The sequence below is a fragment of the Chelonia mydas genome, chromosome 11 (assembly GCF_015237465.2).
Source record: "Chelonia mydas isolate rCheMyd1 chromosome 11, rCheMyd1.pri.v2, whole genome shotgun sequence".
NCBI classification, from domain to species: Eukaryota; Metazoa; Chordata; order Testudines; family Cheloniidae; genus Chelonia; species Chelonia mydas.
The window spans coordinates 58,748,724-58,773,530 of record NC_051251.2 but is presented as its reverse complement, the minus strand read 5'-3'; the positions used below and the strand labels follow the sequence as shown (position 1 = coordinate 58,773,530).

Below are 24,807 nucleotides of genomic sequence, written 5' to 3'. Positions count from 1 at the left end.
GTTAGGAATGAAATTTAAATCAAATTAGGCATGAGTTTGCAATGTGATATAGTAGCAAAAAGGCCCATGTGATTTTTGGCAGTGCAGAGACATTATGATATGGAGCAGGAAAATAATAGCTCCTCTCTATCTGGCTCTGGTATATTTGTACTGTGTGAACATTGTGTTCACTTTCTGGGCAATGTGTTAGCAAGGAATTCAGAGAACAGCAGCAAAAATTATCATTGAGCTGGAGAGGACTTACTTATCAGGGGGAAAAAAGATACATATAGTTTGGATAAAATACTACTAAAATGGAATTGGGGGGCTACAGCAGGGAGGAGTGCACATAGCTTCTATATTTGAAGAGTATGAACACCAAGTTCGGAGAGGAATTATTTAGAGCACTGCAAAGGAATGTAACTAATATAGCTATAGGAGTAATGGGATAGAGAAAAGGCTGAACATCAGTAAAAATTTCCTTAGTAAGACCTCTTAGGCTGTGAAGCAGTCTTTCAAGGGAACAGGTGGAAACCCCATTGCTTGGGACTTTTTAAACTAGACTGGACCAATTGCTAGAAATGATACATAAGGAACAATCCTGCTGTCCTAGCAGAGATGGAGTGGATAACCTAATAGGTCTTTTCCATCTTTAGCTTCTATGATTCTATGACAATCTGGACCATGAACTTTTGCTGAGATTACAGCTACTTACAAAAACTCTAACAATCTCTTATCCATTTAGGGTGATTGGACTCTTTACTCATGGCTTCCTTGCTGGCTATGCTGTGTGGAACATTATTGTAATATACATTCTCGCAGGAAACAAGCTATCCACTCTCTCAAACCTGCTAGAGCAGTACAAGGCCTTAGCATATCCTGCTCAGAGTTTCCTTTACTTGTTGTTGGCGATCAGCACAGTTTCCGCCTTTGACAGGTAAATGTTCATTTGTATAACTTACCATAATTTGTATGCCATACATCCCCTTCTAAAGTCATCTAATCACAAATTTCTTTCTGTGGCACTTTTCTCACCGGTGATAGAATGTACTATAGATTGCTTCATATGCTGCAGTTCATTTCTGCCTTGCTCTACCTTGGCAAAAGAAGATTTATCCTCCATATGTATATATGCCATATATTTTTACATTAAGGGAATGTAGTGGATGCATACACATGTATTTTGCAAAAATAACAGAATGGTAAAGTACTAAAGGAGACAGTTATTTACTGTCTCCCTGTACTGTGTTCAATGAGCCTTTCTTCCTTGAGTGGATCTGTATGTTCCCACTTGTGGTACTTTGTGATAGATCCTTCCTCTTGCGGTGTAAGCTAGAGCGCTTTTGTGCCCGCCGCCTCTCCTGTCAGGGTAACTGGTGTTCTGAGGACAAGGCTATATAGGAGAGGAGCATCTTCACCACTTCAGTTGCTTCCAACCATGTGCCTGGTCAGATGTGAACTACTCCGGTCTCTTTGGAGATTCTTGTTTCTTAGGAATAGTTAGTATTAGCTAATTATGAAGAGCCTGTGAGTTAGCCCTGATCTACACTACGAGTTTAGGTCGAATTTAGCACATGAGGTCGATTTAACCTTGCACCTATCACACGCCAAAGCCATTTTTGTCGACTTACAGGGCTCTTAAAATCAATTTTTGTACTCCTCCCCGACGAGGGGATTAGTGCTAAAATCAACATCGCTGGGTCGAATTTGGGGTAGTGGGATGCAATTCGATGGTATTGGCCTCTGGGAGCTATCCCAGAGTGCTCCATTGTGACCGTTCTGGCCAGCACTTTCAACTCAGATACACTAGTCAGGTACACAGGAAAAGCCCTGGGAGCTTTTGAATTTCATTTCCTGTTTAGCCAGCATGGCGAGCTCATCAGCACAGGCGACCATGCCGTCCCAGAATCTCAAAAGAGCTCCAGCATGGACTGAATGGGAGGAACTGGATCTGATCACTTTATGGGGAGACTAATCCATGCTATCAGAACTCCGTTCCAAAAGACGTAATGCCAATATATATGCCAAAATCTCCAAGGGCAAATGCAAGGTGTTTACAATGCCCACAACTGCAGCGGTGATCGGAGCGGGCTCCCGCTTGCAGTGCTATGGCGTATGCGCGGGCAATCCAGGAAAAAGGGCGAGAAATGATTGTCTGCCATTGCTCTCACGGATGGAGGGAGGGAATGTTCACTGACGACATGTACCCAAAACCACCCCTGGCTACCTTGTCCGTTATCTCAATTTTTAAAAATTTAATAAAGAAAGAATGCATGGTTTCAAAACAATTGTTACTTTATTTCGAAGGGGGAAGGGTGGTTGGCTTACAGGGAATTAAAATCAACAAAGGGGGTGGGTTTGCATCAAGTAGAAACACACACAACTGTCACACCGTAGCCTGGCCAGTCATGAAACTGGTTTTCAAAGTCTCTGTGATGCGCAGCACGCCTTGCTGTGCTCTTCTAGTCGATGTCTGGCTGCTCAAAATCGGACGCCAGGCAATTTGCCTCAATCTCCCACCCTGCCATAAACTCTCCCCCTTACTCTAACAGATATTATGGAGCACACAGCAAGCAGCAATAACAATGGGAATGTTGGTTGCGCTGAGGTCTGACCAACAGGGCCAGCGAGCTTTTAAACCTCCAAAGGCACATTCTGCCACCATTCTGCACTTGCTCAGACTATGATTGAGCTGTTCCTTACTACTGTCCAGGCTTCATGAGCCATGGGAGCAAGGGGTAGGCTGGGGTAGGTGCGACCATGCGGTGCCGCCAGCTGGGAGAGCAGCCTGAGGCAGAAGCCTCCAGCTCGCAGGAGATCAGGATAGCAGAGTTGCAGCGGAAGCGGTGGAGAGAGCAAAACACTGTTGATGAGGACAGCTAGCAGTCCTACTGCACAGTCCGCTGCAGAGTTGCAGCAGATCAGGATAGCAGAGTTGCAGCGGAAGCGGTGGAGCCGTTCACCATTGATGCGAAGGCACCCAGGAGCTGCTGCTGTGTGGCCAAGGCAAAAGAGCAAGAGCCCTGGAGCTGTTACATGGGGAATGTACGGCTGCAAGATTCTTCACCAGCAACAAAGGACAGGAATATGATGAACCTAAAATCTAAAAAGGCCCGCACATTTCCCAGAGTTGCTACCCTTGATAACAGAACATCAATGATTGCAGTGGCTACTTGGATCACAGCAGCCCCCACAGTAGACTTGCCTGCAACAGCAGTGATGACAGTGAGCTGAGCGGGCTCCAGCTTGCAGTGCTATGGCGTCTGCGCAGTTAACCCAGGAAAAAGGCCGCAAAACGATTGTCTGCCATTGCTTTCACGGAGGGAGGGGCGACTGACGACATGCACCCAAAACCACCTGCGACAATGTTTTTGCCCCATCAGGCATTACGAGCTCAACCAGAATTCCAGTGGGCAGTGGAGACTGTGGGATAGCTACCCGCAGTGCACCGCTCAGAAAGTCGATGCTGGCCACGGTACTGTGGACGCACTACGCCAACTTACTGGGTTTAAGGGGGTGCACGCAATCAACTATATAAAACCACTTCCAAAAAATGGACTTCTGTAAAATCGACCTAATTTCATAGCGTAGACATACCCTTAGTGTTTTTCCTGGTTCTGGGTTACGAAGGAAATGAAGAAACAGAGGCAGCCAGGACTCAAGAAATGCAGTTCCGGCATGGCTGTCTTCCCACTATCCAGTGACTACGTGCAGTGCCTTAAGTGCCTGGGAGAAGGACTGTCTCTTACAGAGTGTTTTATTTGTCAAACCTTTATTCCCAGAGACCATAAGGATAGGGAGACTCGCAGGAGCTCCTTTTTCTAAAGGAAGGTCTTGAGGCTAGATCCTCTGGACCCGCTAAGGCCTTTGATCCTAGCTCTAAGAGGCCAGTCTCTGCCCCGTGACCTGAATGGCTTCAAGAAGCTGCAACCCCTGTCGGGGCCTGATTTTGTTCCTGCAGATTCCCTCAGTTAAGCCCCCGAGGCTACAGACGTCCAAAGCAAGTGCCATGTGGTTGGATCTAACTGCCCCTGTCTGGAAGAGAGGTTGAGAGAGAGTTTGGCCACTGGTTGTGTACCTTGTTCATCCCAGCTACCTGGACCTGATGGAATTCCTATGGAACAGAGTCGGTTCTGACTTCCACTTCTGGATCCAGGAAGATGGAACTGATGTATCAGAATCTGGGCCTTCAGCACCTTTAGTTCAGTCTGTCACAGCGCTGAAGAAAAAGAGGCATAGAGACTAAATGGTCACTGTTAGCAGTGCTGGTTCCTGGGAATCAGAACTATCCGATCCATCTGATTCTGACAGGGCCTCTACAGTTCTGAAGTGGAGATCTGTTCCAGACCTGCCTTCAGTAGCAAGGAAGATGGATTTATTTACAATGTTGGATCTGAGGTTGTCCGCATTGTCACATCCGTTGTCAGTTCCTGGCTCCGTTCGGGCTATATCCTCAGTTCTGGAGAGCTGTGTCACCATGGCAGCCCAAGTTCATCTTCCAGCTCCAGTTCACGTTTTACTTCTGAGTGTGAAACACAAGTCATTCAAAAAGAGGCATGTTATCCTGGTTCCAAGATCTTCTCCCTTGTCTCTTGTTAGGAAGGAGTGATCAGAAGATGCTGCTGGTCTTTTCCCTGGAACACCTTATGCTGCTTCCTCCTGGGACCCCATACAGGGTCTCCACAAAGAGCGGGATCTCCATACTTCTCTCTGGATCTGCTGTTATCCCTGGTGCATTCTGTTTCAGATCCTTTCCAGGAGGAAGATAGATTAAAAATGCAGAGACTTGTGGCTCTCCTTGTACCGCCCTCTGGATCACCTCCTGCAGGGAGAAAAACTAAAGAACATGAGATCGACTGCCTGCTCTTTGGGTATGATTTCCCATGCTAGGAGTAGACCCTCTACTCCTTCTTTCTGGTACCAGAGACAGCTCTACTGAGTCTTCGTGGTTTTACTTTTGTCAGGTCAGAGACATGAAAAATATCAGCAGTCTGCAGCATTCCAGAGCCAGCATAATAAGAGGCCTTTTTCAGCCCGAGGTCTAAATCTGAACAATCCACTTCCTCATCAGCGCCTTCATCATGAAACAACAAGCCTTAATTTTGACAGGATGATTGAAATCAAGAACCAGCCAGTCAGGACCAATCAGCCCCCTTCTTTGGAAAGAGGCTTTATTAACACATGAAGACAAATTATGTTGAACGAATGGGTTTTAGAGATTATGGAAAGGGGCTGTGTCATACAATTCAAAAGATTGATCATCATCCTCCATTACCCCCCTACCCATCACTCTTCAGGGAACTCTCTCACAAGGGTGGTATTCTTGCAGAAATAGAAAAATTACTTTGGGTGGGACCAGTTGTGGAGGTCCCCGAATACTGGAGAGGGGGAGAGTCATGGCTATTATTCCCATTACTTTCTGGTGTGGAAGAAGGATGGGGGGTATTTCATCCGATACGAGACTGGAGTGACTTGAACAAGCACATTTGGAAGTTCCAGTTCCCTATGTTGACATCCCTTCGCTTTTAGTCATGGATTGGTTCACAACTCTTGATTTAAATGACTCGTTTTTTCCCTATATCAATTTGTCACGCATTGTAAGTACCTCTGTTTCATGGTGGCCAGATGCCATTTTTAGTACAAGGTGTTTTCTTTTGGACTCTCCACAGTCCCCAGAATTTTTACAAGATGCCTCCCTGTGGTAGAGGCTCATCTGAGGAATGAGGGTATTTTTGTTTACCCTTATTTGGACGATTGGCTACTGGAGCTGCTGTATGCAAGGACCTGTTAAGCCATATTGTTTTTACAACTAATCTCTTTTCAGATGTTGGACTTCTTCTCAACCACCCAAAGTCAATTCTCTGTCCTACTCAAAGGATTCCCTTTATAGGCTGTATACCAGACTCTGTGAAAGGGAGGGGTTTTCTACCAGATGAAAGATTTCAGTGGTGTGTCACTCAAAGAATAAAGTTCTTTTTGGGCCTTATGGCAGCCACTACTTATTTGACTCCTTTTGCTTATCTGAGAATGAGACTTATGCAGCATTGAATGTCTTGGGTCTACAGAGCAAGTCGGGACAGCCTCCATATGTTGATCATCATACCTCAGAACATTATAGCCTCCCTGAAATGGTGGTCAGTGAGAGCAATTGTTCAGAGGTATATAGTTCAGTCTCCTAGATCCATCTCTGATAGTCAAGTTGGATGCTTCAAGCAAGGGTTGCGGGGGGTTCATCTTAATCAGCTGACAGTTCAAGGGCATTCCTCTTATCAGGAGACACCCTGCACATCAGCGTGTTGGAATTGAGAACTGTTTGTTTGGCCCTCAAGTCATTCCTTCTTCACCTATAAGGGAGGGTGGTGCAGGTGGTGACAGACAGTATGTCGGCAATGTGGAACATCAACAAGCATGGGGTGTTCATTCTGCTCTTGTGTGCAGAGACTGTAAATCTATGGTATTGGGGTATCCTTCCCGATGTCTGTCCTGTGGCCTTGCATCTGGCAAGGTAAAATAATGTAGTTACAGATCGACTTAGCAGAGACAGTGCATGAATGGTCCTTAAAGTATCAGTTGGTTTAGACCATGTTCTTCAGCTGGGATCACCCAGATGTGGACGAGTTTGCAATGAGGTCCAACAAAAAGTGTTGCCTCTTCTATTCCAGAGCGGGCAGAGACAATCTATCTCTGTCAAATGCTTTCCTTCTCCACTGGGGAAAGACTCTAATGTATGTTTTTCCCAAATGATTCTCTTTTCCCTGGTTTCAGAGTAGCAGCTGTATTAGTCTGTATTCGCAAAAAGAAAAGGAGTACTAGTGGCACCTTAGAGACTAACAAATTTATTTGAGCATAAGCTTTTGTGAGCTACAGCTGAAGCTCACGAAAGCTTATGCTCAAATAAATTTGTTAGTCTCTAAGTTGCCACAAGTACTCCTTTTCTTTTCCCTGGGTTGGCCACATCAACAGTGATTTACCAATCTCCTGCAACTGTACTGCAGAGTCTTTGTGTCTTCCTCTGTCTCCAGACCTGCTGTCTCAGCAGGAGAGAAAGATCTTTTGCCCAGACCTACAGTCTCTTCACCAGATGCTGTGGGTGATTGAACATTGATTCGGTCTGCTCCTGCTTTTCTTTGCTTGTACAGGACATACTAGTTAACTCTAGAAAACAGTCCACTAGAAGCTGTTAGTTTAAATTGGATCAGATTTCAAGCATGGATGAAGGGAAAACCTAATTCCCCTGTATCTGCTTCCATTCCTTGTGTTCTGGAATAATTAATATACTTGAAGCCTTAAGTGTTAACTGACTCATCGTTAAAAGTTTATTTGGCAGCCATCTCAGCATATCATACTTTTAGTTGATGAAAGATCACTGTTTGTTCTGTGTTTAGTCAAAAGGTTTATCAGATGCGTAACACACACACACACCCTGGTTAGAGATCCTGTCCCTTCTTGGGATCTAAATTTGGTATTGCCCATGCTGGTAAAATTGCCCTTTGAACCCTTTGCTGAATGTTCTCTGTATCATTTGATCTATCAAGATGGCTTTCATTATCCCCATCAGAGTGAGTGAATTGAATACCATTTTGGCTGATCCAACTTTCACTTCTTTTCATAAACAGAGTAGTTCTCTGACCTGATCCCAGGCTTTTACTTAAGGTGGTATCTGATTTTCACATCAAGCAGACAATTTGAGACAATTTGCTGTTTTCCCCCGAGGACTTGCTCTAATAAAGAGGATGCCAGAAGGACCCTTGCTTATTATATAGATAGAACTAAGAGGTTTTGTAAATTATCAAGATTGTTTGTCTTATGCTAAAAATTGAAAGGGTTATATGGTTTCTTTCCAGACTGTATCTCTATGGATTAACAATGTATTGCTGAATGTTACACACTAGCAAAAGTTCCTATACCTGCTTTGATTCTATCATTGTGGCTTCTTCCTTCGCTTGTCTTAGGGAGGTGCCAGTTGCTGAAATTTGCAGAGCTGCTGCCTGGACTTCCAGTAAACATTATGCCTTGGACATGGCCTCTAGGGTAGGCACTGGATTTGGTAAAGCGGTGCTAGTCTATTCAATTAGGACTCTGTTCCACCTCCAGGTCAGTTTTCAGTACTGCCTATCGCTCTGTCCCTTAAGAGGGAATATGCAGAACCATGCAAAGAAGAACTTAAGGTTGCTTCCTTGTAACCAAGGTTCTTTGAGATCGCTCTGCATATTCACTCTTCCCACCTGACTTTCTCTCTGTCAGAGTCCCTGTTTGTTTGGTTTCTCTGGCTTTGTGGTGGAAGGAACTGAAGTGATGAGGGCACCTTACCCCTATACAGCCTTGCCTTCAGAATGTCAGTAACTGAGAGGAGAGGCAGGGGGCAGGGCGTGAGAATGCTTCTTACACTGCTGGAAGAACTTTCTACCACGAGGTGGCACAGTACCCGTAAGTGTACATGCACAGAGCCATCTTGAAGAAATTTTATTATAAGTAAATGATTTCATTTCTTTATATTAATATAATATATCTGTTCAGGGTTGACTTGGCTAAAGCATCAGTAGCAGTGCGAGGCTTCCTGACCCTGGATCCAGCAGCCATAGCCTCTTTCTGTGAGTATACAGCAGACCATAACATTCAGTAGCAGAAAATTACAGCCTTTATGCATCTTAGCATACATTTTCAGTGCTGAATTTAAACATGTAATCTACACTACTGTTAATGGAAATTTCATCCCTAATTGTTCCCTACTTTAAAAAAATTTACATTACTGTATTAAATATTATCACTTCAGTCTGTTAGATAAAAATGGAGGGTCAAAGAGCTGAATGTTTCACTAACTATTTAAAAGTAAAAGTTTGGAATGAGTGGTGGGATTTGTAGTTCTTCTGAATCCTTTTTCTCTTCCTTACCCCTTGTAATGTATTTTTTTCCATTTTGAATGCAGCACACGTACAAAGTAGAACAAGAATAATGACATATCCCTTTGACTTAGCCAGCAGGTGGTTAGTGGCCTTGGTCAGGATGGTAGAATGCAGGGGGCAGAAGGCAGATTTGAGAGATTAAGGAGAGTGCTGGAGAAAAAGACTGGGCAGTGGAAGTGAGCAGCACATTCTATGATTTTGGAGACAGTGGGGTGGAGGGAGGGAGAGAGAGAGAGAGATTATTAAAAATCATTATTTTGTGACTAGATAGTGTTTTATGTAAAATTAGTGAAAGCTGCACATTTCTTTCCATTTCTCCCAGTATACTTTGTTGCTCTCATCTTGTCTCTGAGCCAGCAGATGACAAGTGACAGAATCAACCTCTATACACCACCTTCGGAGAATGGGAGCCTCTGGTAGGAAATCTAAATAGCATTATTTTTTAACATTTTCTTGCCCCTTCTATGACACAGACCATGTAAGAATGTTTAATTAACATTGGTTTAGTGATGTCATGTAGTACACATCTAAAAGTGTTATAAAAGATTCCCAAAACTAAACCAGTCCTAATATTTTTGCATTTGAGACCTTAAACTGAGCCCTGGATGACTTTGAGAATTGAGGGTGTTTAGCAACTCACAGGATAGGGCTCACTGTGTCTAACGGTTAAATGTATCCTTTATACACCTTCATTGGCTCAGTCCTCAGACCCCTGTTTTGGAAGTGACCAAACTGTGAAATGGCACATCACAGAGGTGGCACATTTTCTTTCCTGGTGCAGATCAATCTGTGGAGTGCCAGTGTCTTTTTTGGAGGAGATTATCTATTCTCTCTAACAAATTAGGGAAAAGTGCCATAAAAAGACACTAAACAAGAGGCTACTGCAGAATTATCGGCTTCTGTGTAGAAAGACCATCGCTTCTTGGAGGGTGGGCCAGAATCAAATTTGATGTTTCTAGTCTGTAGTCTTCATGGCTCTCAGAGACAGTCCTTCAACAAGGTGTCATACTCCTTTCTAGGCAGGACAGCTGTCTGGAATGCAGCCCTTAGGGAAGTTCAGACAAGTGTTCAACACAAAGTAAAAACAGAATTGGTAATTTGATATAGACATATCCCACTCTGTCACAGTCATAATTAAAAGTTTGTCTGCTCTGCAAATTTTACTACCTCACTACTCATTCCCCTTTCCAGATCATTAATAAATATATTAAACAACACTGGGTCTAATATGGAACCTTGAGGCCCCCTGTTGTTAACCTTTTGCCAGGATGACAATTGACCATTTAATCCTGCTCCTTTATTTTCTGTCTCCCAGCTAGGGAAGGGGGTTAGTGTTGAAATCTAACTTGAACACTCACTCCATGCTAAGTAGTGGGGCTTCTCAGTTGCGTCATAGCCTTTGGTATTCACTCTTCTCTACAGCCCTTCAGATCCCAAAACCTTTAGAGCAGGGGTGGCCAACCTATGGCTCCAGAGCCACATGCGGCTCTTCAGAAGTTAATATGCAGCTCCTTGTATAGGCACCGACTCCGGGGCTGGAGCTACAGGTGCCAACTTCCCAGTGTGCTGGGGGGTGCTCACTGCTCAACCCCGGGCCCCACTCCACCCCTTCCCACCCCGTCCCCTGAGCCTGCCTTGCCCTCTTCCCTCCTGCCCCCCCGCCCCCGCCCAGCCTCCTGCATGCCACGAAACAGCTGATCAGGGAGGTGTGGGGAGGGCTGCTGGTGGGTGGGAGGCACTGGGAGCAGGGGCAGGGGAACCGATGGGGGGCAGCTGACATATTACTGTGGCTCTTCTTGTACATTGGTAAATTCTGGCTCCTTCTCAGGCTCAGGTTGGCCACCCCTGCTTTAGAGCATGATGTGAGAAACATTTGTTGTTCAGTATTTGATTTTGTTTTTGTTTGGTGTTTTTAGTTTCTCCAGTTAAAGCATCTAGCTGCCACAGTGCTACATGGTAGAAGTTGTTAAAATAATAATATATCCACACCAGGATAAGCCTCACTATCTTCCCCCTAATAAGTATCTAATGCTTTTCTCAGGACTGCAGGTGCAGAGGAACAGATTCTTCAGCCATGGATTGTGGTGAATCTGGTGGTGGCCCTTCTAGTTGGGTTATCGTGGCTCTTCTTATCTTACCGACCAGAGCTAGATCACAGTGAAGGTATGGAACATTAAGCCTAGAGGAAAGCTGGAGACTGCTATGTTCCTTTGGCCCTCCCAGATCTACTCTGTTCTGTGTTCAGAACTGGTCCTTAGAAATGTATCAGTGCTATAGTTAAGGATAAAACATTTCTATTATAATCCTTTTTTCTCCTCCTCTCTCTCTCTCCCTCTGAATACTCAGAACTTTCCGAAGAATTCACTTCTTGGAATGAAATTGTCCTTTGTTGTTCTCTTCGATTTTTTTTTTTTTTTTTTTTTAAATAATCAGAAGAGAACAACAAAGGAAATAATACTGGAAATAATACTGTCATTTCTGAATGCTGTAGGATAGAATTTTTCCCCCTGTGTGCTTTAAACAAACAAGGAAACTAACCAGTAATTTGTCCTGGCTAAAGCAAAATAAGATGACTTTTGAAATATGGTACTGTTTGGAGGGAAGCATGACTTTGATTTTAAAAAAGTTCAAACCATTTGAAAATTATGTACTCTACTTATATATTAGAAGACTATATTATGTTTTAAAGTGCACATTTCATGAATGATGTTTGTTGAATGTATGTACAATACTGCTTGGGCAGCAAATTCTTTTTAACAGACCAGAAAAGCAGGAGTAGTCCTTACCTAGACCTTCCTACACCGTCAGACTCCCCCCGTCCAGTGATATAGGCCCATTAATCTCCCTCACACAGCAATAGTGCGTCATTTATTATGTGATGATTGAATTACTTATTCAGTTCAAATTTTGCAGGCTTTGAATGTACTGGGTCCTCCAGAGCTCAGGGACAGTGCATAGTCCCCTTGTCTGTTTGGTGCAGAGCCTGGATGCTGCTCTGTTATCTCGGAACGGGGCTAGTGCCCTTTGGTGCCAGGATCAGGAACTAAAAGGTGGCTTAATGCCACCTTTGCCACTCCTCCCAGACTTGTATCGAGCACAGCTTAGCCAGTCCAGTGAACCTACAGTGAATATGTAGGTTGCATGGGTTTCAATCACACGTCAACTGATGTCACCAAAAAAATCCCCTTTGATAGTATTTTGTAGATTTATGGAGCTTTAAAATATTTCTTCAAGCTGCTTTACAACATATAACAACTTTTTATATCTCAGTTCCCTGCTGTCCCCTACTCCCTTTCCTGGTGTCATTCATACATGGTTGGGAGGTGAGTTGAAATTCAAAAATCCAGCTGGATTTTTAAATCTTTGGACTGCAAGCAATATATAATAGTATTATTGAAAAGTGCCTTAGAAATGGGGAAGCTGAGACACTGAAGCTGAAGAGGTGAAATTGACTTTCCCAAGGTGAGCCGATGGCATGGTCTGGCCCAGAACTCCTCCATGTTTCCGGGCGCTAACCACTGACTAGAGGACAGTGCCTTAAAAGTTTTGAGAGAGAAATTCTGAGAAGGTTCATCTCAGGACTATCTCAAACAGACTGAAGGAAACTCAAAACTATTCAAAAACAGTCTAACAAGCTCATACTTCATTGAGTAAAAAAAATCACCATCTGAAACAGCATATGGAGGTCATCAGCAAATGTGGTGGATCCAGCTATATGCTGAAGTATGTTTTTCCTCAGCTAAATGTGCTGCCAGCTAGATAAAAATTGATAATATTCTAAATTGAATTCTGCTTTCTGATTGTAAGAAAGTAATTTTAAAAACTTTCTAATGTTGACTTGGCTGGTTAGTTTATTTTGCTCTTTGTATTTTTGATAATGTCACTAGTCCAAATGGAGGATGCTGCTGTGTGGGGGTTTGCTGGCATTGAACATTCCTCATCGTACTAAGGCTTTTAGTACAATGGCAGCTTGGTGGGGACAGGGATGTCGCTTGCCATTATCAAGGTGTTGGTATTATTATTTAGAAGACAACTCAAAGAGGAAGTTTGGAGAAAAGCAGAAGAAAATATTCAGCAGTAATTTATATGGTTTTTCACTAAAGCATTTAAAAAATACTGGTTTTCTTTCTCTTCCAGAACTGATGTTTCATGCTGAAGTAGAAGAATTTCCTCAGCTGGATAAAGGCCTCAATGTCCAGTCGTAGTGCAGAAAATGCATTTTCATATACTAGAGCTGAGACTGAGGACTTAGCACTTATACGTATTGAACCTGTATATAATGCTTTTCTACAAAACAAAATTTGTATTTTTGTACATTGTTTTATATATACTTGTTGCTGATGGATCTTTTATTTTAATTATGCTATTTTAAAATATTCCAAAGATTTTTGAAAATAGAACTATAAAAAGTTTTTTTTCTTTTTCTGATAAAGTGAGTCTTTTCTGGGAGATAAACTCAAAACTAGTTTGGTAAACATCACTACCTAGATAGCATGGGAAGAAGACTGATGGGATACAAAAGGTCAGATGGGCAAATGCTTTTGTGAGTAGCATTTTTTTTTATCCTCAGCCAGTTGCATTTTGGTGTTGATGCTAATGTCAACTCATCTGTTTAGGATATATTACTTGGTTAAATATTTTTAAAGATCAAAACACAAGTCATCTTATGAAAAAAATAGTAGAATAAAAGTTATTTTAACAGAATATATGGTTAGAGAGAAAACTAACAGTCCTTTGGGGTGATCTGTTTTAGTTGTCATAGAAAAATGTGTAGCTGGTGTTAGGAACTAGGTTGTCTAGGGCTATATCTATGGTACAGAGTTAAGTAGATGCAAGTGTCGCCGACAATCATAAACTGCAATAACAACATCGCTGGCACATGTTTACATAATGCTCCCTGCATCAGCGGAGTGCATCCACAGTTAGTTCTCTAGCATTGACAGAGAGAGCAGTGCACCATGGGTAGCTAGCCCACTGTGCAACTTGCCACCTTCTGCTGCTAGGAGTTGTGGGAATGGGGAAATAGATCAGAGTGCATCATGGTTGCAGGCTCCCTGTCCCATCATGAAGTTTTTTCTGTTTCATCATTCCATGGGTGTCCGACTATGTTTCACGCCATTTTTCAACAGCCGCTGTAAACTATGCGCCCACCATCGCCACCTGAAATCATGGATCCAGCACTGCTCTCTAGTCTTGTCATAAGTGTTATAAACACAAGGTGGCTGATCATGCAGTATTTTATGAGCTGCAAATCTGAACAGGAATCCATGCTGCCTGCCCTGCTGGGTGCCATGGAAAGAAACCATTCCAGATTACTTTTGGCATTCACAGAGTAGCTGCACGTGGTGGACCATCGCTATTGGGCTTGGGAAGCAAGCACCAAGTAGTGGGATCGCATCATTGTGCAGGTATTGGATGATGACCAGCGGCTGCAAAACTTTCGGATGCAGAAAGCCATTTTCCTGGAACTGTGTGTGGAGCTCTCCCCTGCCCTGTGGCACAAGGACAGCACAATGAGAGCTGCTGTCTTGGTGGAGAAGCGTGTGGCAATTGCTGTGTGAAAGCTGGCAACTCCAGACTGCTACGGGTCAGTCGCAAATCAGTTTGCAGTTGGGAAGTCCACCATGGGGGTTGCGTTCACTGAGATTTGCAGGACCATTAGTCACATCCTGCTACCAAGAACTGTGATACTGGGAAATATGCATGAAATAGTGAATGGCTTTGCAGCAATGGGATTCCCTAACTGGTGCAGTGATTGATGGCATGCATATCCCAATTTTGGCCCTGGGCCGTCTTGCAAGAGAGTACATCAATAGAAAAGGGTACTTCTCTATGGTATTGCAGGTGCTTGTGAATTACTGGGGTCGTTTCACTGATATCCATGCAAGGTGGTCAGGAAAGCCTCCTTTCCCTCGCCCCCACCCATTGCTGACCCACCACTCGCCTCTTCACTGCCCCAAGTTCCCCCGCTCTGCTCACCACCTCCCCTGCCCGCCTACCGCTCTCTTCCTCACCCCCCTGCCAGACCCTTTCCCCACCCGCCACAAGACCCCCACCACCACTTGCTGTGCAGCTGACTCGCTGCTCACCTCCTCACCCTGCTGCTGCTTCCCCCCCTCCCGTAACACCCTTTCCCCTTTTCACCTTAAAGCACTAATAACATTCTCCAAGGGAACTGAACTGGCAACAGGTATAGCTCAATTGCCAGATAGATTCTCCTCTGCGTAGCAGCGAGTTCGCTGTATACTGTATGGAGCAGGGGTAGGCAACCTATGGCACGCGTGCCGAGCTGATTTTCAGTGGGACTCACACTGCCCGGGTCCTGCACACCAGTTCCAGGGGCTCCGCTGCTGGCCTGGGGTACCGACCGCTGGACCACTGCAAGCTGGGGTTCCATCTGCCAGCCCCGTTCAGCCCGCTGCCGGCCCTGGGTCCTGGCCACCAGTCCAGGGGGCTCTGCTGCCGGCTTGGGGTCCTGGCCACTGGCCCGGGGCTCTGCAGACACCCCCAGCTGTGGCCCACTGGCCCCAGCCTGGGGCAGTGAGGGGTACAGACAGGGGCAAGAGGGGTCACAGCTCAGCACCCCCACCTTAAAAATTGTTCCAGCACCACTGTGCTGGGATATTTTAAAGTCCGGATTTGCTGCTTACATCACTGTCACGCCAGGTGGAACAGCGCACTTCATTTGACGTTGAGATTAGAATGTACATGCAAGAACTGGAATCAGAATTTTCTGACAGATTTCAAGATTTCCAGCGATTTGGCCCAATGCTTTCTTTTCTAATTAAACCTGAAAAGTTCAATGAAAGCGGCTTGGATTTGTCTGTATTTCAGTGGATGGGTGTTGAAGATTTCGAAATGCAGATCATTCAGTTAAAAAGCTCAGAGTTGTGGGCATCAAAGTTTGGAGATCTGCGCAGTGCACTTGAAGCTACCGAGAGAGATCATGGGGCCTCTATTCTGACCTGCTGGACATCCCTGCCAGTGAAATTTAACTGTTTGAAGAAAATTGCATTTGCAATGCTTTCAGCATTTGGATCCACATACCTGTGTGAACAGGTATTTTCACACATGAAATCTGTCCTCTCTCCCTCTGAGCCGGTTAACAACTGATCAGAAGCCTGTGTGCAGCTTAAAGTATCCAAATACATGCCAGACATTGGAAAACTCATTAAGGAAAAGCAAAGGCAAGAATCACACTGAACTGATAAGATCGGCATTTTAATTTAATTTTAAATGATGCTTCTTAAACATTTTAAAAACCTTATTTACTTTACATACAACAATAGTTATATATTATAGACTTATAGAAAGATATCTTCTAAAAACATTAAAATGTATTACTGGCACGCAAAACCTTAAATTAGAGTGAATAAATGAAGACTCCGGCACACCACTTCTGAAATGTTGCCGACCCCTGGTATAGAGAGAGACCAAAAGCCAGGCTACCCACACCAACCTGAAGCCTAATCTCTCCTTTTAAAAAAGTGTTTGTCATTGACAGCCTGCATTAAGGCAGTAGTTTAATCACCTTCCTTACACAGAATTCCCTGCCAGACTCATTTACTTAAACTGGGTTTGAATAAAATGACTTTATCGAGAAGTAAACTCACTGGCTATTTCAGGTCCTCCTTGAGCCAGGTTAACAGTTACTACTTCTGGGTATCAGAGTAACAGCCGTGTTAGTCTGTATTCGCAAAAAGAAAAGGAGTACTTGTGGCACCTTAGAGACTAACCAATTTATTTGAGCATAAGCTTTCGTGAGCTACAGCTCACTTAATCGGATGCATCGATGAAGTGAGCTGTAGCTCACCAAAGCTTAGGCTCAAATAAATTGGTTAGTCTCTAAGGTGCCACAAGTACTCCTTTTCTTTTTACTTCTGGGTACAGAGAATAACTGAAGGGTCATCATTTGGAAACTGTTTTTAACCCCAATAACACATTTTCCTACAACATAAAAGTCAGCTGAATGTGGTCAAAGGCTTCCAGGGCATTGGCAAATGCCTGTTTAAATGGCTTCATGACCACTTTAATGGCTCTTTAACAGTTGCAGTGATCTCTGCTACTGGGTCTCTGGAAGGCTTTTTCACTGTGTAAAGTTACTCAAGGCTCCAGCAGCTGCAGGGACCTCCGAGTGGGGAAGGGGATGGGGTGGAGGAGAGGAGGAAGATTCACCCCAGGCAGCAGCAGCAAGCCATGGGAGCCTTGGGGAAGGGTCAGAGCAGGGAGGCCGGGGTTTGGGGGCACCACAGCCAAGGTGTTGGGTGGCAGGGACAGCTGTGCTAGGAGAGGCAATGCCTCCCCTTGCCTATTATACCTGTCACCCATGACACTGACACTGTGTTGATCTAATTTTGCCTCTCATTCAGGTGGTTTTATTTTGTTGGTGTAGCAGGAGAGTTAAATCGGTGGGAGAGCATTGCAGTTTGTACACCTCCACCATTTGTCAACGAAAGCTGACTTTTGTCGACAAAACTATGTAGTGTAGACAAGGCCTGAGCATTGTTTGAAAAGGGGGTGGTTGATACACTTTAGAGATGTGAATAATTTTTTTCAGTTAGTTTTCTGACAGAAGTCCTTATGTAATATGCCGATGTCAAGATGGAGTAAATATATAAAACGAGAAATCTTACAATAAGAAGGTAATTGGGCAGCCATCTGTGAGATGTAATACATGAATAAATACAATGTCTTTTTGCCAAATGGGATTATTCTTTGATACTTTCAAAATTAAGACTCCCAAAAATTTCTCTACGGTTAGGGTGTATAAGTATTAAAAAGCCAATCATGGGTGTAGTAGTTTGATTTCTCCTTACTTCAGACCTGGCCATTGTAATTGTTATAGTATTGTTCATAACTGTTTAAAGTAAGAAATATGGATTTCAGCCATTACTAAGGTTTCTGTAACATATATTTCTGCTGGAGAATTCTTTCTCCCATAGCAATATTACATTGTTTCATGTTACACTTAGCATGTGTAGGAACCAAGCAGGAAACTTTCCTAGAGTTAGTAATAGAAAGTGTGTGTGTGTGTGTGTGTACACACAATCAACCAACTTTATTATATGGACAAACATAACAAATATGAAAAAACTGATTTTTGATCGGAGGAAAACAAGCATTTATAACTACTTATCAACAAATACTGTTAAAATTGGGAAGAAGAACCCATTTCTCAGGAAAGTATAAGGAAATAAAGCACAAATATTTGCGTACATGATTGTATACACTGGTTTTGCATTATCTTTATTTAATAACAAATTATGCAAATCCTAGTAGACAGTTCCTCAGCATAAAAATACAGTTACAATTAAAGCCAGTTGGCAGGCTTAGCGACCAAGGAGTCAATCACTATGAAGGTGCTACTCTTTCACCTACAGACTTTTTGAACAAAAGTAAAACAATAATGGAGCATTGGCATTGAACATGCCCTGTGGGGGGCTTGAGTTTCCAATGATGTCAGTCTAGTACCTTCCAGGAACACTAACATTCAGTGCATGTGACTTTTTCTAAGGTGCTTTGTATAACCTTTCATAAGGATATTGGCAACAACTAAAATAATTCCATCAGAATTAAAAATAGGTGCTCCATTTCTGTAGGCAACTTTCTAGAGTCTATTGTGCTACTTAAACATGTTAATAATTCCAGTATTTATTTTTATGGATGTTGTGTGTGCATCTCTGTAAATTAAATCCATAGGACTAAAATTATGGTTGGCCTTGCATGGGTAAAGGAGAGTGGAGATGGTGCAGGGATCCCCTCTTCACCATTGTTCCTGCATTGGAGGTCGCAATTATAATAGTTTGGCTGAATGTGCTGGCTAATGCTCCCATGTTTAAACAAACAGCCAGTGATTAAATTTAAGATAATTAAATGTTTCAAAGCCAAGTTTGCCTGCAGTCTGCCTAAGAATTCCAGTATACATTTTTTGTATGTTGATATGTTTCTCTGGGTATGTGTATGTATATGCTTAAATTACCCAGAGCCTAGCCAGGCTTTTAATATTCCTTTTAATATTCCAGCCATTTAAAATTGCATCTGAGAAAGTCACACATTGGCTGATGCATACTTTGTTTTCTTTTACAAAATAATTTTCAGTTTATTAAGCCTCACAATTGAATTTGGATCTAAGTGAGAGCTTTTGTTTGTTTTGTTTTAGCTCCTCATAAAGTTTAGAACAAGTCAAAAAATAAGTTTGAGAAATAAATACATTTAATTAATAAAAATGTGAAATATTTGTAACAGCCTTAACTGAGATACTTTTGTGGGTTTCCACTTCAGTGGTATCAGTGGTTTTTAATGCAGTATTTTTGTGTTCATTAAAGTATTATGGAAATATTAGTGCCAATTTGTTGGTTTTCCCATTACTGTAACAAATAACTATAAGCTATGACTGGAAGATTAGAGAAAACTATTTTCCTCTATTTTTCAGATTATTGTACTTTGTTCGTTTTGACATTTGTATATCAGTTTGCCTGTTTCCCCATCAGTCAATTTCCTCCTTGTTGTGTTGGTCTTTCCCACAGCAACAAGAGAAAGAAAGTCTTAGAAAATGTGATTGTAAAACCACAAAAACTGTCAGGGACACTCAGGAATTGTAGGACCTGAAACTACTTTTAACTCATTTATTAGTTGATGCTGTCCCTTCAGTGTTGTTTTACACCTCAAAAATGTAGTCCCTGTAGTTTGAAGCCAACTCACATTAATTTAAAACAAGTCTTTAAAAATCTACATCTTGTACAGTACTGCTTAATTTATGCTTTCTCCCCCAAATATTTGGGATTATGGTCAGATTTTACTCATTCTTTTGCAAATATATGAGTGAATACTATACACTAAAAATGACAAGATTGGGAAGAACATCCAGAAGGAATTATCTTCTATATCTTCATAAAATAGTTAATTAATTTTACTTCCTTTTAATTATGGTAACTCTAATCCTAAATTCTTCAGTGCTGTAATGGGCACATTATCGGTTTGGGTTAGTTCATTGTTATTTGTTGACATTGTTATTGTTCAGGTTTCAGAGTAGCAGCCATGTTAGTCTGTATTCGCAAAAAGAAAAGGAGCACTTGTGGCACTTTAGAGACGAACACATTTATTTGAGCATAAGCTTTTGTGGGCTAAAACCCACTTCATCGGATGCATACAGTGGAAAATACAGTAGGAAGATTTTATATACACAGAAAACATGAAACAATGGGTGTTACCATACACACTGTAACGAGAGTGATCACTTAAGGTGAGCTATTACCAGCAGGAGCGCGGGGTGAGAAAACCTTTTGTAGTGATAATCAAGATGGGCCATTTCCAGCAGTTGACAAGAACATGTGAGGAACAGTAGGGGGAAAAATAAACATGGGGAAATAGTTTTACTTTGTGTAATGACACATCCACTCCTAGTCTTTATTCAAGCCTAAGTTAATGGTGTCCAGTTTGCAAATTAATTCCAATTCAGCAGTCTCTCGTTGGGGTCTGTTTTTGGAGTTTTTTGTTGTAATATTGCAACTTTTAAGTCTGAAATCGAGTGACCAGAGAGATTGAAGAGTTCTCTGACTGGTTTTTGAATGTTATAATTCTTGACGTCTGATTTGTGTCCATTTATTCTTTTAAATAGAAACGGTCCAGTTTGGCCAATGTACATGGCAGAGGGGCATTGCTGGCACATGATGGCATATATCACATTGGTAGATGTGCAGGTGAACGAGCCTCTGATAGTGTGGCTGATGTGATTAGGCCCTATGATGGTGTCCCCTGAATAGATATGTGGACACAGTTGGCAACGGGCTTTGTTGCAAGGATAGGTTCCTGGGTTAGTGGTTCTGTTGTGTGGTGTGTGGTTGCTGGTGAGTATTTGTTTCAGGTTGGGGCGCTGTCTGTAAGCAAGGACTGGCCTGTCTCCCAAGATCTGTGAGAGTGATGGGTTGTCCTTCAGGATAGGTTGTAGATTCTTGATGATGCGTTGAGAGGTTTTAGTTGGGGGCTGAAGGTGATGGCTAGTGGCATTCTGTTATTTTCTTTGTTGGGCCTGTCCTGTATTAGGTGACTTCTGGGTACTCTTCTGGCTCTGTCAATCTGTTTTTTAACTTCAGCAGGTGGGTATTGTAGTTGTAAGAATGCTTGATAGAGATCTTGTAGATGTTTGTCTCTGTCTGAGGGGTTGGAGCAAATGCGGTTGTATCGTAGAGCTTGGCTGTAGACGATGGATCGTGTGGTGTGGTCTGGATGAAAGCTGGAGGCTTGTAGGTAAGTATAGCGGACAGTAGGTTTCTGGTATAGGGGTGGTGTTTATGTGACCATCACTTATTAGCACCATAGTGTCCAGGAAGAGGATCTCTTGTGTCGACTGGTCCAGGCTGAGGTTGATGGTGGGATGGAAATTGTTGAAATCATGGTGGAATTCCTCAAGGGCTTCTTTTCCTTGGGTCCAGATGATGAAGATGTCATCAATGTAGCGCAAGTAGAGTAGGGGCATTAGGAGACAAGAGCTGAGGAAGCGTTGTTCTAAGTCAGCCATAAAATTGTTGGCATATTGTGGGGCCATGCGGGTACCCATAGCAGTGCCGCTGATTTGAAGGTATACATTGTCCCCAAATGTGAAATAGCTGTGGGTGAGGACAAAGTCACAAAGGTCAGCCACCAGGTTTGCCGTGACATTATCGGGGATACTGTTCCTGACGGCTTGTAGTCCATCTTTGTGTGGAATGTTGGTGTAGAGGGCTTCTATATCCATAGTGGCCAGGATGGTGTTTTCAGGAAGATTACCGATGGATTGTAGTTTCCTCAGGAAGTCAGTGGTGTCTTGAAGATAGCTGGGAGTGCTGGTAGCGTAGGGCCTGAGGTGGGAGTCTACATAGCCAGACAATCCTGCTGTCAGGGTGCCAATGCCTGAGATGATGGGGCGTCCAGGATTTCCAGGTTTATGGATCTTGGGTAGCAGATAGAATACCCCAGGTCGGGGTTCCAGGGGTGTGTCTGTGCGGATTTGTTCTTGTGCTTTTTCAGGGAGTTTCTTGATAAAATGCTGTAGTTTCTTTTGGTAACCCTCAGTGGGATCAGAGGGTAATGGCTTGTAGAAAGTGGTGTTGGAGAGCTGCCTAGCAGCCTCTTGTTCATATTCCGACCTATTTATGATGACGACAGCACCTTCTTTGTCAGCCTTTTTGATTATGATGTCACAGTTATTTCTGAGGCTGTGAATGGCATTGTGTTCTGCACGACTGAGGTAATGGGGCAAGTGATGCTGCTTTTCCACCTTTTCAGCCCGTGCATGTCAGCGGAAGCACTCTATGTAGCAGTCCAGTCTGTTGTTTTGACCTTCAGGAGGAGTCCACCCAGAATTCTTCTTTTTGTAGTCTTGGTAGGAAGGTCTCCGTGGGTTAGTATGTTGTTCAGAGGTGCATTGGAAATATTCCTTGAGTCGGAGACGTTGAAAATAGGATTTTAGGTCACCACAGAAAGGTATTGTGTTCGTGGGGGTGGAGGGGCAGAAGGAGAGGCCCCAAGATAGGACAGATTCTTCTGCTGGGTTAAGAGTATAGTTGGATAGATTAACAATATTGCTGGGTGGGTTAAGGGAACCACTGTTGTGGCCCCTTGTGGCATGTAGTAGTGTAGATAGTTTAGTGTCTTCTTCTTTTGTAGAGAAGCAAAGTGTGTTGTAAATGGCTTGTCTAGTTTTTGTAAAGTCCAGCCATGAGGAAGTTTGTGTGGAAGGTTGGTTTTTTTATGAGAGTATCTAGTTTTGAGAGCTCATTCTTAATCTTTTCCTGTTTGCTGTAGAGTATGTTGATCAGGTGGTTCCACAGTTTCTTTGAGAGTGTGTGGCACAAATTGTCAGCATAGTCTGTGTGGTATGTAGATTGTAATGGATTTTTTACCTTCAGTCCTTTTGGTATAATGTCCATCTGTTTGTATTTGGAAAGGAAGATGTATCTGTCTATATCTGTACGAGTTTTTTCATGAAGTTGATAGATTTCCACCCCATACGGCTAAATTCAGTGCCTTGCATAACGACAGGTTTCAGAGTAGCAGCTGTGTTAGTCTGTATTCGCAAAAAGAAAAGGAGTACTTGTGGCACCTTAGAGACTAACAAATTTATTTGAGCATAAGCTTTCGTGAGCTACAGCTCACTTCATCGGATGCATTCGGTGGAAAATACAGTGGGGAGATTTATATACATAGAGAACATGAAACAATGGGTGTTACCATACACACTGTAACAAGAGTGATCGGGTAAGGTGAGCTATTACCAGCAGGAGAGCGGGGGGTGGGAGGGGAGGACGACCTTTTATTGTGATAATTGAGGTCGGCCATTTCCAGCAGTTGACAAGAATGTCTGAGGAACAGTGGGGGATGGGAGGGAATAAACATGGGGAAATAGTTTTACTTTGTGTAATGACACATCCACTCCCAGTCTCTATTCAAGCCTAAGTTAATTGTATCCAGTTTGCAAATTAATTCCAATTCAGCAGTCTCTCATTGGAGTCTGCTTCTGAAGTTTTTTTTGTTGAAGAATTGCCACTTTTAGGTCTGTAATCGAGTGACCAAAGAGACTGAAGTGTTCTCCAACTGGTTTTTGAATGTTATAATTCTTGACGTCTGATTTGTGTCCATTTATTCTTTTACGTAGAGCCTGTCCCGTTTGACCAATGTACATGGCAGTGGCGCTGGCCTGGAGCTCACTTAGCGGGTGAGTGCTCAGGGCTTCTGAAAATCAGCCCTGTATGCTTGTTGTGGGTTCAAACCCACAGGGTGAGCTCGGGGGAGGGCGAGTGTCGGGCCTGTCTGTCCCCACGGTGGCGTTCCCCGGTGGAAGGGGTCGGCGGGGGACAGTTCGCTGTGCCGTTAGAGAGGGATGATTCAGTCTCGTTTTAAAGTAACACCTCCTCTGTCTCGGGTGACAGCGACGTCTAGCGGCTCACCCCGTCTGTCCCACGGGCCGACGTGTATTGATTCTGCAAGGAAAAGGGGCCCGGGTGCCACGGCAGCCCTGCGTTGGGATTTGTTCTCCCCTCGCAGCGCGTTTCTCCACTTACAACCGTCTCTCCCACGCGCCGGGGCAGTGGCGGCGGCGCGCGCAGAGGCGCTCGGGGCCGTTCCTCCTCCCGCCGCCAGAGGGCGCGGGCCGCGCGCTGGGGCAAGCGGCCGTTGCCCCGGTTGTGGAGGCCCGGGGCGCCGCGACGTCGGCCCCCGGGGCGAGGGGCTGCGTGTTCTCGGCCTCCCTGTCCCCGCTCCGGCCGGCTCGACGCGATGGATGCGGTGCAGAGGAACTCCAGGGGCGGGGCGGCCAAGTTCGGCAAGGCGCGTTCCGTGCTGAAGGTGAGGGCGGGGATGGGGGGGTCGAGGGGGTGAGGGCGGGGTGTGTGTGGAGGTGCAGGGGTATGGAGGCTGGTGAGGGTGGGGTGGGAGTATTGGAGGGCAGGGAGCTGGGGTGTGGAGGGTTGATGAGGTGTGGGGGTGTTGGAGGGTAGGGTGGGGTGGGGGCGGGGTGTGTGTGGAGGTGCAGGGGTATGGAGGTGGGTGGGGTGGGAGTATTGGAGGGCAGGGTGCTGGGGTGTGGAGGGTTGATGAGGTGTGGGGGTGTTGGAGGGTGGGGGTGCAGGTGTGTGGGGGATGGGGGGGTTGAGGGGGTGAGGGCGGGGTGTGTGTGGAGGTGCAGGGGTATGGAGGTGGGTGGGGTGGGAGTATTGGAGGACAGGGTGCTGGGGTGTGGAGGGTTGATGAGGTGTGGGGGTGTTGGAGGGTGGGGGTGCAGGTGTGTGGGGGATGGGGAGGTCGAGGGGGTGAGGGCGGGGTGTGTGTGGAGGTGCAGGGATATGGAGGTGGGTGGGGTGGGAGTATTGGAGGGCAGGGTGCTGGGGTGTGGAGGGTTGATGAGGTGTGGGGGTGTTGGAGGGTGGGGTGAGGGCGGGGTGTGTGTGGA

General features: G+C 44.2%; 2 protein-coding genes across 4 annotated transcripts in view; both read left to right on the top strand.

Moving 5' to 3' along the window:
- Positions 1-13,291, top strand: part of TMEM237 (transmembrane protein 237) — a 33,221-nt gene extending 19,930 nt beyond the window's left edge. For 2 of the 3 annotated variants that reach the window (XM_037912776.2, XM_037912777.2), the window contains exons 9-13: positions 725-916; positions 8,497-8,570; positions 9,205-9,298; positions 10,924-11,045; positions 13,020-13,291. In XM_037912776.2, coding sequence (XP_037768704.1) covers positions 725-916; positions 8,497-8,570; positions 9,205-9,298; positions 10,924-11,045; positions 13,020-13,087 — 550 coding nt within the window. In that variant the 3' untranslated portion in view covers positions 13,088-13,291. The remainder of the gene's footprint in view (positions 1-724; positions 917-8,496; positions 8,571-9,204; positions 9,299-10,923; positions 11,046-13,019) is intronic. The other variant, XM_037912778.2, reaches the window with a different exon arrangement.
- A 10,843-nt stretch (positions 13,292-24,134) lies between these two features.
- The window catches only part of C2CD6 (C2 calcium dependent domain containing 6), a 48,000-nt gene continuing 47,327 nt past the window's right edge, over positions 24,135-24,807 (top strand). Inside the window, exon 1 of the mRNA XM_043525579.1 lies at positions 24,135-24,203. Coding sequence (XP_043381514.1) covers positions 24,135-24,203 — 69 coding nt within the window. The remainder of the gene's footprint in view (positions 24,204-24,807) is intronic.